Here is a 12,161-nt window from a genome sequence, read left to right on the forward strand (position 1 = left end):
GCTCGTTATGTCTAGCAAGAAGTCTAGCTCCGATTGCATAACGTAATGCAATACCAATGTGACTTACAATGAAGTCTTACCCCGATTGTAAATTTCATGCATTACCAAATGTGCAGCAGGCTCTCGCCTTCTCGTTTTACAAGAGGCTAACACCTGTCGAACGTTTTTTACAATGTTTCAGTAGGATTGATTCAGGATTCGTGTGCGCCTATGATGCGCAAGAAAGTTGGCAGAATAAAAGGGCATAATAAAAACATACACGTGTCGGTGTTTTTTAAAGGGTCACACTTCCAATAACTACGGTGGCCTCGTTGACCGCACGCGTACCATTTGCGGCGCGTGGAAGAATTGTTTTCGAATTTCCGGTGCGACTGAACGACCTTGAAATGAGTGTTACTTCGGCGACAGGAACAAAATAAAAAAAAGTCGTAGGTGCCGTAGCGCTCAAGTATGCCAATAAAAGAGTAAAAACATGCATAATTGGCAGCGCTAGCTTCATACACGTGCGTCATTGGTTCTTGATTAAGCTAAACAGACGACGCTTGCAGCACGAGGAGGTCCGGGATTGGCACGAGCACCCGCGCGCACGCGCCCACAGCGACTGCGAGGTCGAAGAGAAAGGTATATTTACGTCTCTTTCGTGTGGTTGAGTTGTTATAGTGGCAGCGAGAGCCGAATAGTGCGCTCATACCGGGAAGTTCTTGCCAAGCATTGTGTAAGCACAGCTGGCTCAATCGCCAGGCGAAACCTCTACGGAGCCTATCGAACGCGTGACACAAGTGCCGAGTGACAAGGGTTCTACTTGGCTTGGTGATACTCGGCACCCTCAGAGATCATCACAGTGTTACGGTCAACTGTGGGTGGGCGCACTCCCGACCCGTACAAGGATTTGTCTTCGCCTGTGAACGAGCAAGATCCTCGGTGGAGGCCCTGTTGTACGGTGGCTTAAGTGGTACGTATACGCACATTGTTTGCAGACTTGTCGCAACTTTAGATATTCGTTGCATGAGAAAGATACGACCTGCAGAACTTGTTGGAATAGCATATAGTGGATTTGGTTTGTTGCCTCTCATGTCGGAACCGTCGAGTCACGAGTCACCCTACTCTTCTTCATCTTGACTGAAACGGCAGCCTAAGCACGCGATTTCATCACCTTGCTATTAAAACCGCATGGTAGGAAGTTCAGTGAGCGCCTGATAAGTTAGCTTGATGGAGTACTAGGTGATGGGGCCAAAGCGTAATAAGCAATTAATGAATGAAGCGGTGCGGTGGGCCTAACGCTAGTATCGCAACCTCTTCTATGCGACATTCGATCCTCTTATCCAAGCTTACGCATTGGTTGTTAAAACGCATCAATCCAAACAAGCATGTATGATTGCCCTAGACAAACTTGGTAATTGAAGTTTACTGAAATTTCTATCATAATAACTAAGCCGCACTTCTGAAACGTTTCGCGAAAGCACTTAAAGTACCTTAGTCAAAATCAAGGAAAGAAAATTCCCAATATTCTTAAATGTTATTCGTCAAGATAAATAGGAATGAACATTTTTTAAATACATGATCACCAATATTTTTATTTTACTTCATTTCAATAAGTTCCTTTCTCCTTGCAGGCTTTGCTTGAAGGTACTGCCGTAAAGAACAGACAAAAGAACAAAAGAAAAACTATGACTAGGTTACAACCAGGAGAAATCCGGGATGACGAACACGAGTGCTTGGAACAACTTCGTCGGCTACTTCAAGGTACGCCACCATGGAGACAATGTTCTTCGTTTGTCTCGCATATGTGCCTGTTTCATATTGGCAGAACTTATGATGTATTTTGACCCGTTAGCAGGTGCAATGTGCTATTAAAAAATCAAAGCCCCTTTGTTAAAGGAAGATGCAAACTGAATCAATGTTAAAGTCCGAAGCGAACGACTACGCAACGAACCCAAGAAATGCTGAGCGACCCGATGCGATGCATATATGATTTGATCGCTTTGTTTAGGATTGTATTTTTGAACGTTGAAGTTGAATGAAGACACATTTCGTTAATTTATTTTAGGTCATTTAGCCGTTGATTACACGTACACACTCACAGTTTCACGGATGTCTCTACACTTGCACAGTATTACCTTGTGATCGCTGTGGTAGACGGTCAGAGGCTCTGCCGTTGCCGATACACGGGATCGGCCTGATGGGCACGATCGCGACCGTGCTTACGTTCGTGTATGGCATCCTCTTCTGCCGTGCGCTGCACCCAAGGCCTACCCATGGTGACGGCCGGGAATGCATTGTGTGACGCGCGTAATGCAATGCAGACATATACAGTTTGTCTGGGTAGCGTGGCGTTGCAGTTCGCATTGTTCTTATTGCGCAACTGCGAATGCAAACTCTAGTGTTTTACGATAGGTATGTCGTACGCCGCTGCTCAATTGTGTGCGCCGATGCAAAAATACTTCCATTGTGTAAGTTGGCTTTCCTGCAGTGCGTTTTCGGCGCTCACGAAGGAATCAGTGAGACAGAAAGATTTGCATTATTACCATTTTCTTTTTTCTTTTTTTTTTACTGATTGCACCATAGTATCGTTAGACCATTACCTGCGCCTACACCATAACCTTCGCCGCAAGATGCTATTACTCCTACACAGCATCGCATATATCTCACGTGCCGATGGTGCAATCAGTAAAAAAAAATAGCATTTATGACCCCTTTTTTATCATAGCTAGTCGGTGCCAAGTAGAATTCATCCGCTTACTTCTGCAGCCGAAGTCACAAAGCTTTTTGTTCGTAAAAGCAGTTTTCCAATGGCCGGCCGTCTTCTTCCAACACCATGATTGGCTCCAATCTACTCATGTGAACAATTTGATGTAAGGAAATTTTCGGGAATTGGGCGTCTGACAAATTCTTCACGTTAAATGAATCAGTGTCCTACGTTTAAGGCAGGAGATAAAGTCTATAAACAATTATTCCTTTTGCTCGGTAGCCAGTTGCTAAAAAGTAAAATAACATTCAGCATGCGTGTTTGCTTATAGGAAGTCAACATTATTATTAAAGGTTAAGTTATATGTTTCCCTATAACCGCCTGCTGACTGGGGAAAAAATAGGGGCAGCTGAAGAATCACTTTTGCTCAGCGTCAGTATTTCAGACCATTAAAAAGAGCTGGTGTTAACAGACAAATTATTATTGCTATGACCTCCAATCGATGACATTAAAGAAGCAAGGTCTGCAAGTTTTCGCCTCTGCACTCTTTCACTAACGCCGCCATGCTCGACTCACCACATAACTAGCCGCCTCTCCAGCCGCCGTCACTGGCACGTATGCGACTCACATACCCAAGTACACATATGCCTGCCGAGATCACCATCAGTGTTTTGGTGTTGGCACTACAACCTGCGCCGCAAGATGATATTACTCGTACTCAGCAACGCGTCTGCCTGATGTGCCGGTGGTGCGATCGGTCACTTCAGTAGGAAGAGAACGTTCATTACTTACTTGTGGCTTGGGTGGAGCTTATTTGTAGCCTGTCAACAAACAGGATTAATCTGTCGCGAAGCGAGCGTTAGATGTTGCGTAAACTTGACAAGCATTTTTTTGAAATTCTGCTGTCGGCACGCTTACCCACTGCACCCGAATAGTAATAAGTCACGCTGTGCTTCTAGCAGTGGGTAGCTGTGGCGTAATACTGTCTTGCAGCTTCTTTTGTTTGGCCGTTAAGGAGTGATCTTCAGAAACGGAGCCCATACCAAAAGCTCTCACACTGGAATTGTACGCGAAAGCCAGTTCCAGCCAATCCTCAAGCTGGACATATTAGCGAATGCGGTCAGCCACTGGTACGGTGGCTAGATGGGTAGGTGTGCAGACCGAGCGTAGTTCACCACTTCTCCGCATCATGACGCAGAAGTGGCTCTGCGGACAGTATAACGGCTGAGCAGCGCGCAACGTCGGCTGCGCTGTGTAGACGAGCAGCGTGTTTGATAGTATCGCTGCCTCTGCTCTAGCTTTGAAGTGCGCGCTATACAATACCGCTTTGAGCAGTGTAGGCAAAGCCAGAATGGGGAATTTGTTACGGTCGTCTAAGAAGACACGATATGCTGAAGTCAATTTTCTAGCTTGGCGATTGGTCACATTTATTGGTATAAACGCGGCGCTCCAACCCATTGCATTAAATACATAGATGCATTTTTTCCATGCATAAAACAATACTGCAGTGGTTTTATACGGTATATGGAAACGTGTTTACATGATATTTAGTGAGTGCTAATGTTTCAATTTCGAGAAATCCAGCTATTGTGTTTATTGCTGCATCAGTTACGGTATTTAAGTTGTTGCGATACGAATTGTGTTGGTAAGTGCATATGGTTCGCTGTTTGGTTACAATAAAATAAAGCAATACGTCTTGGGCTAGATTCATGAATATATTTAAAATACAAGAAACGCTCTCATAACTTGAGTCAGCAAACGCACCAACATAAATAGCCTAGCGCCAGCAAGGTCGCAACGTTGGTCCACCACATCACAACATTAGTAATTCACAGCACACGCCTCCGCTTCAGGTGATTCCTCTTCTCCCTGTTGCTTTCGCATGCCATGTTCTTGCCCTTGACAAGAAAGTAAAGGCCTGTAATTGAATAGAACTTCACCACATCGTTTGTGAGGTCTTTCTTGTGCCGCTCACAGCCGATCAATTCGGAGGATTTAGCTGCAGAAAGGATGCAAAGTCGGCGATACTGTTCCTTCGTAACTCATTTAAACTGAAGCACAGCTTGAAGGCGTCTTCGAGCGACGCTACCAGTTTTTTTAGTGCTTCAGGAGGGAGCAACAGCCCTGACCTACTCATTCTGTTGAATTCAGTAATATATCCCTGAGCAATCGCAGCAGTTGGTTCTTTGCAGGAACTTTCTTGCTACATAGCCTGCTATATGGAATATAAGCCTAGAGTCACTTTTATTTTCCCTGTAGCAGCGCAGCGATGCTCGATGTCACAAGCGCTGAGCACCTCATGTGCGCCTTGCAAATTTGCAATGTCGAGGAGCTCATCGACGTACGCTTTTTGGTGTACGGCTTGCTCATTAACGTCGCCGATACTGAGCAAGCTACTGAGTAGCCCGGGGTGAACATTTCCGCGGTCAGACAGCGGAATATTTCCGCTGTATTTCTCACAAATTTAGAGCCTGAAGCCCGACTTGCAGTTCGGAGCGAAGCGTGTCTCCTTGGTGGTCTTCTTTGGTCGAGCAGTGCCGCCGCTATTCTCGCCGGTCATTTTTCCGACCTGGAACGTTCCACATCGCTTAGGAAATTGCAAACAGTACGAGAGACGCGGAGCTCTTCACCTTTGAAACTGACACGAACAGACGACATACAACTATCCCAATACGGGCTTTATTTATTTATTTATTTATTTATTTTTTTTTTGCTCACCGCAAGCACCCTGTAGCAGACGACGCGCGCCCCGGAACCGTTCTACTGACCGCATCGCCAATTTTGCGTCATGACGCGGAGAAGCGGTGAACTACGCTCCAGACGCGCCGGTCGGCACACCTACCCATCTAGCCACCGTACCACTGGCAAAGAGCACTTGCGAACGAAAAGCTTTCTGAATTTGCCCCATAAAATAAGAAAGCTGTGAGACATGCCTTCACTTACAGCGATCAGTAGTTTTATCGCCTTCTGCAATTTTGCACACCTTAATTTCTCGGAATTTAATAAAGCTTTCATATCATTATCCTAAGCCTTTATTATTAGCCTTTAATGAACGTTCATTATTAGAAAAGCAAAGTTCAAGGCCCTGAACACTCAAGCACTGCATCTAGTTTTTTTCCCACTCTTCCTTTTTGAGAGAATCTCAACTGACTACTAATTTTATTTGCCAGCCAATGTTGAAAGCACAAAAAATGCATTTGTCTGCTGCTGCATTATAATAATTGGACTTCTTATTCTGTTGTGTCTCCTGCAGAGGACGGGCTACGTGTCCTGCCAGGCGATGAAGCCCTCCTCATGTTTCTACGCACCAAGAAATACGACGTGAAAAAAGCCACGAAGACAATCAAAAACTATTTTCGGGTTCGCAAGGACATGCCAGAGTATTTTGACAACCTGACTCCCTCCAGCATCCCGTACAAGACTGTGTGTCACGATCACAAGCTCATCATGCACGCCAGAGAGAGGGACCCTCAAGGAAGAGCTGTGGGGATCCTCAAGTTTGGTAAGTGTCCTGAAATGTTTTCAATGACGCTGCAGAGCGCTCTTGCGGTGTCTCTACTGACTCCATCATCGCCATTTTTGAGATCTGTCTTGCACTCTGTCTGTCTTGCACTCAACGCTTGCTGATTCAGCACAAAGAAGGGCCATTGTCCCCTGTCGTTAGATAATTATGACAAAGAACATAAATAAATAGTAAGCAAAGAAATAACATGCATTTAAACACAAAAGCTCTAAATTTTGAAATTATCAACGTTATTTGCTGCGCCTACGTATAGTCAACGGCAAATTCACTAAGTTCGCCATGCAGCAGAAGAACATTCAAGTAAATGTTCAACAGCTGGATAGTATAAATAATCATAGCCAATAAAGAGCCATAGTGAACGAGCAAGTAACCAATCATATAAGTATCAGGTAAATAATCTTTTATATGCCTTCTTATTAGGCAAATCTTATCTAGTTCTTAGAAGGACCTCACATTATTTTGATATTATTACTGTGCATATACTCAGGTGGCGGAGACACAATTTTTTTTTAATGTTGGAGCCCTATGAAGAAAAATTATGATTTGGGGGCAGCTCATTCTGACATGTGCAGACAGTGAGGCTAGAATTAAGCACCAAGCCCCGACTTCAAATCAAACAATCATTTAATTTTTCGAGCAAATGTGTGAATTTCCTCAAGCTGTGCGCAATCACGTGCTGCAACAGTTGTCGCTTAAAACTCGGATTGCTCATGTGTTTTCTTGTTACCTTTGCAGGTGCCTGGAGTACAGACATTTGCTCCATGAGCAACCTCATGAGATGTCTGCTACTGTCAGCCGAATGCGGTCTTCTTGAAGTGGACGCACAGGTTCATGGTGTGGTGGCTGTCATAGACCTCCAAGGATTCAGCGTCAACCACCTGAGGCAGCTGACGCCGTGGTTCCTCCGAAAAGTCATGCTTATTGCTCAGGCAAGTAAAGGTGTTGCAATGTGGCCCTGAAAAACAAAAAGAAGAAAATGCTTACGGAGTGACCTCTGGCACAAAATGGCCCCACCCATTATTATCCATTCACGAGTAAAAGACAACAAACAGTGCAATACCCGGTGTAAGCGCCATCAGCTCTGTTACGAGCCAATACGTGTGCTTCTACTTGTTTTCTGTGAGTTTCCTGCGCCGTCCTAATTTTGGCACACGTCCTGTTAAGGAAAAATAGCTAGGAGTACCATAATCAGGTTGCTCAAAGCTCGAATTGGCACGACAGACCACGCGCCGTATGTTGGGCGTGTTTATTTCTTCGCTGTCAACGTTTATATCTGATTGTTACTTAGGAGGGGACAGTGAGAGCCTCAGTCCTCGAGCCAAAATTCCAACAAGGAGACCTGTTTTCTTCAGTGCCCTAACGAAACCAAATCCTGTTGTCGAAAAGTTGGCTCCTGTCAAGGGCCTTCCTTCTTCGCCCACTGTTGGTTCATTCAAATGAGGACAGATAAAATATTTTTTGCGAGCATGACAAATTAACCGCGAACCAGCCTCGTCAGGCTAATACAGCGTACACTACACCCCTCCATTTCAAGTGCAGTGTAAGTTCAGGGAACCAAGTTAGAGGGTGCTAATTTTACAGTGTAGTCATTCCAGCCGTAGTAAAATTTCAGAGCTGTTCCTGAACTGCCAATCCGGAAAATCCGGCCTCCCTTTAACGCTATTCGCTGAAGGTGGTGCCGAAGCATGAACGCGATGTGTTGTTATTTGCACGCACAAGCCGGAAGCCCACAAACTCGACTACGTATATCTTATTTCCCGAAAGGAAAAATTGCCACAGTACTTATATACAAAGGTAACCTCTACTGGTTTCTCAGAAAGGAAGCAACATAATTGAAGAAAACACTGTTAGTTAAACACTGTGTCTCGACCAACCTTTTTGGGGATAGTCGTGCTACCATTTGAACTAACCACGGGATAGCAGATCGCAGAGCGAGGCCGAATTCACAACTAGAAGCGCAGGGATGTACCCGTTTATGATTCTGCCTCCACCTTGCGGGCTTCAGCAGAACTGATTTGCCACATTTTGCGCCTTATTTCCTCACTAAAGCCGACTTTTTACTTTCGCGCAGCTGAGTAGATACCTATAGGGCAAGGACTGCCGTTGTCATCGTTTCCCTAAAGACGAGTCGTAACGTCACATCGACGGAAATATAAGAAGAATATTATGTGACATATGGTAGCTGATTTTTATTTTATTTTATTGCAAGTTGGTGTCGGTTTATTTTGCAGAACTCACTCCCAGCAAGAATAAAAGCGATCTATGTGGTCAACACGCCAGCTGTCGCTGAATACGCGGTGTCCCTTGTGCAGTTCTTTCTACCAGCGAAACTAAAGAGCAGGGTAAGAATACACGAGACTCATTTTTTTTTTTGCGCCGTTTGCTCTGACGCGCCAATATATGAAATCCGTCGGATTCCGAGTACTCAGAAATATCAGGAATGCAATTTCTACTTTTCCACACTGAATACACAAATATCAAGCTTTCAGTCAGATCCTGGAATCACTCTGGCTCTGTGTGATCCTGGATAGGAATTGATGGACGTTTAGTGAAACATCGTACTAATAGCATAAGAGATTCTCAGGACGAGCAATTGCCGGCCAAGCACGCCAGGCCCCGCCTTCTGCAACACCACCACCATAGTGGAAACGTCGATTTTTTCACCTTCATGTTGTATGATTCTAGTCAAAGTACAATGGTTGTCACCGAATTTCCACAGGCGTTTTGATGACCAAAAGCGTGCGACAGAACTCAATAACAGAGCATTTTCGCACACACACGTCACCGCTCGTGACTGCGTAGAGCATGACGAGAGCAAACCTACATTGAGGGTAGGAGTAAAAGCACTAGGAGGATAGAAAACATGCTAGAGTGGAAGCCGCCTATACCTACCCATAGAGAAGAGTGAAGCCGCCGGTGGCCATCGTGTGGTCGGCAGTAAACCGGCCGTGTAGCATTTTGTGCATTTTTGCCGCCGTACGTGTTTTTTTTTTTCGCCAATGATCACCAATATTGAACTGAAATTTGGGGGTGGGCCAACTTGAAGCTTGGGGGTGGGCTAACTGAAATTTCGGGATGGGCAACTTAAAATTTAGTGTTGGGCTAACTAAGGTTTCGGGACGGGCCAACTTGAACTTTCGGGATGGTCCAACTTGAAATTTGGGGTGGGCTAACTGAAGTTTGGCGGTGGCCCAACTCGAAATTTGGAGGTGGGCCAACTGAAATTTGGGTGTTGGTTAACTGAAATGTGGGGGTAGGTCAACTAGATATTTGGGGATGGGCCAATTTGGCATTTGGGAGTGGGACAACCTGAAAGCTAGGGGTGGGCCAGCTTGAAATTTGGACGGGGGGCCAAAGTCAAACTTGGGTATGGGCTAACTAAGATTTTGGGGTGGTGAGCATGGTTCATTCAACACAAAGGATTGAAGCATGTTCGTTGCAATCGGGCTACACACATACGAAGGTGCTGCAGAGGCACCTTTTTCCAGGAAAGATCACCGCGAACTACAGCCGCCGCACACACTCCGGTGGCCGCCGAGCTTTTTTGCCCGCCATAATTGGTGGTGCTCACTTCACTTGAAGAGCGTCCCTTGCACTCCAGCAATTTTTATATCTTCCAACTAAAATCATAACCCTACCACTGGTGCTTTATATTGACAGAATAGGACCATATTTCAAGGTTTTCAAGTGCCACTGCTTCTTGGGGGAAGGGGCTGCACACTGCATGGTGCTACCCCCTTCCGGTGAAAGAACATATTACAGACAAAAGGATGTATGCAGGCCACTGCAATAGTGCCTGTGCTCGCGTTCCTTTTTTTTACTGGTGCATTTTTACATGTATAATGTTGCTACCTCACGCATTCCCAAATTTTCTTTAGTGTGCCTTCACAAGGCATTAATCTAAATTCAATAGTAACCACAGACACATGCACGACACCGCTGAGCAGAAATAGGCTGAATATTCTTTATTTTTTTGCAGGGCCACAGTAGCGAGTTGTAGCGTACGTGTATTTCACTGCGTCTCATCAAAATTTTAAAAATAATTCTGATATTTCGATGCATTTGGGTTACACACGAAAAAAAAAAAAACAAGAGCCCTTCTGCTCTATTTCGCAGAGTGAAAAGTCTCAAACACTGATGTCTTAAGTGTGACGCGAAAAAAACCGGATGCAAGGGAGAATGACCAGACAAAACGTTGACTTTAAACTGTCTCGTCAGGCATTTCTGTGTCTGTCATTAGTCCTGTGCTCGTTTCTGCGCTACCCTTTAATAAATATAAATCAGCACCGACTTTCCAAATTTTCTATTCACTTTAAACAAACTGCGAAATGTTTGCGTAGATAATGTATGTAGGAGCCCTTTGACTAGTCATACTAGAACAGTGGTTATACTTAGTATGATGATATGACAATAATTATAAGTGTTAGTGTATGGCAGGCAAACTTCCTGTGGCAATACAGTAGGAACAATTTCGAAGACAAGGTCTTTCTTGGCGACTTCAGATTGGTTTGCGATTCAGATCGAATGCAATTTGAAGTGTTCTAGTGGTAAGACAACAAAAAGGCGTCTTAATGAATTTTGCAGCAAAATACATGCACCAAGTTAGCAAGAGCTTCGTACGGAGGATAAAGAATGCAATATTAGCGCAAAAGGCCGCAATTAAACCCAGATGCGCTCGTTCAAACTGAGCGTACCTAAAACCACCGACGATAGGGTGACTTTATTTAACGAAAATTATGGGCCAATCCCGTAGAGAGTAGTCTAAACAACAAGCCACATAGTACCTTAATGCATCCAGGAACACCTTGTCTTCGTTGTAAACCGCTGTTCACAGGCCTTTTTTCTTTACTTCTACTGTCCTTCGCATGTTCAAATGGCCTCAATCGCACCCTGTGGGTTACATATATGAAAAAGAACTATGTTGTTATTTAATTATACTTTAATTACGGTATATACACATGTTTAAAATTTTTCAAATGATTTCAAAAACTCTACTTCTTGAAAATTTGTACCGTTAACTTAGCATGCCGAAGAGCTTTTCCTAGAGGCTCGTCTATGTTTTCGAGATGCAACTCTCAAATTAATAAGCTTTGTGACTAAAAATCATATCCATATTCTGTCATTTTGCAGTTGCACTTCTTCGGCGGCGGCTTTTCGGAACTTCGCGGAGTTATCCCTTCGGAACTGATACCAAAGGACTTCAGCGGAACGCAAGAAGACTTCGACTTCCACGCACAAGAAGATTTCTTCCTCGGGAAGGCCAGCCACTTTGACAGTTTGCGGCAGTGCAGTTATTGAGGAAGTTAAATGTGTGTTAGTTTGAAGGACGCAAAGACGTTTGTATTATATGTAAATATTAAATGTATTTTTGTGCAACGCTTCACGGCCACGGCTGTTTGGTAACGTCGTGAAGGTTCTAGTACTGTGGTTCTTAATATCGGCAAATGAACTTCATTTCTTTTTAATGCGATCTAATAAGGAGTTGCTTGGAGAGTTCTTGCGGAGAAAGCAAATGGTCTGGAATGCAACGCGTGAGTAGGCCCAGTAAGCGGCATTGTCATGTTGCTTTTTCTAAATCGGCGATGGTGTACGAAGTGTACTTACGTGTTGCTTTTCCCGTGGTAACTGTTCGCAAGGAATTTTTCTTTCTTAGCCAGTATAACGGGGGCCGGCGGAGGAGGGGGGGGGGGGGGGGTCTGAAACCATGTAATACATAGAAATGTCGTACAGCACTCTTAACGGTAAAGTTAGGGGACTTAGTTCAGTAATGTATTTTCTCGTGCAAATGTATGTGTAGTCATTGTCAATATTTTGATGCGTACAAGAGTGAGGCTACAGCACAAGCAAGTAAACGAAACATCTTTAGAGCTACCAATTGTAAAATTGCATTTTCTAGAACTCCGTAGGGATGGTAAGGAGATCGAGTGGAAAGTGTCCAGTCGGCTGCCCTAC

General features: G+C 44.5%; 1 protein-coding gene across 4 annotated transcripts in view; it reads left to right on the forward strand.

The window, feature by feature from the left end:
* Nucleotides 1-11,585, forward strand: part of LOC119450577 (alpha-tocopherol transfer protein-like) — a 65,921-nt gene extending 54,336 nt beyond the window's left edge. For all 4 annotated transcript variants that reach the window (XM_049665992.1, XM_049665990.1, XM_049665991.1 and 1 more), the window contains 5 exons: nt 1,614-1,743; nt 5,940-6,188; nt 6,945-7,138; nt 8,441-8,551; nt 11,340-11,585. In XM_049665992.1, the coding sequence (XP_049521949.1) occupies nt 1,614-1,743; nt 5,940-6,188; nt 6,945-7,138; nt 8,441-8,551; nt 11,340-11,507 (852 nt within the window). In that variant the 3' untranslated portion in view covers nt 11,508-11,585. The remainder of the gene's footprint in view (nt 1-1,613; nt 1,744-5,939; nt 6,189-6,944; nt 7,139-8,440; nt 8,552-11,339) is intronic.
* The last annotated feature ends 576 nt before the right edge of the window (nt 11,586-12,161 follow it).

The sequence above is a fragment of the Dermacentor silvarum genome, chromosome 4, assembly GCF_013339745.2.
Source record: "Dermacentor silvarum isolate Dsil-2018 chromosome 4, BIME_Dsil_1.4, whole genome shotgun sequence".
Lineage (NCBI taxonomy): Eukaryota > Metazoa > Arthropoda > Arachnida > Ixodida > Ixodidae > Dermacentor > Dermacentor silvarum.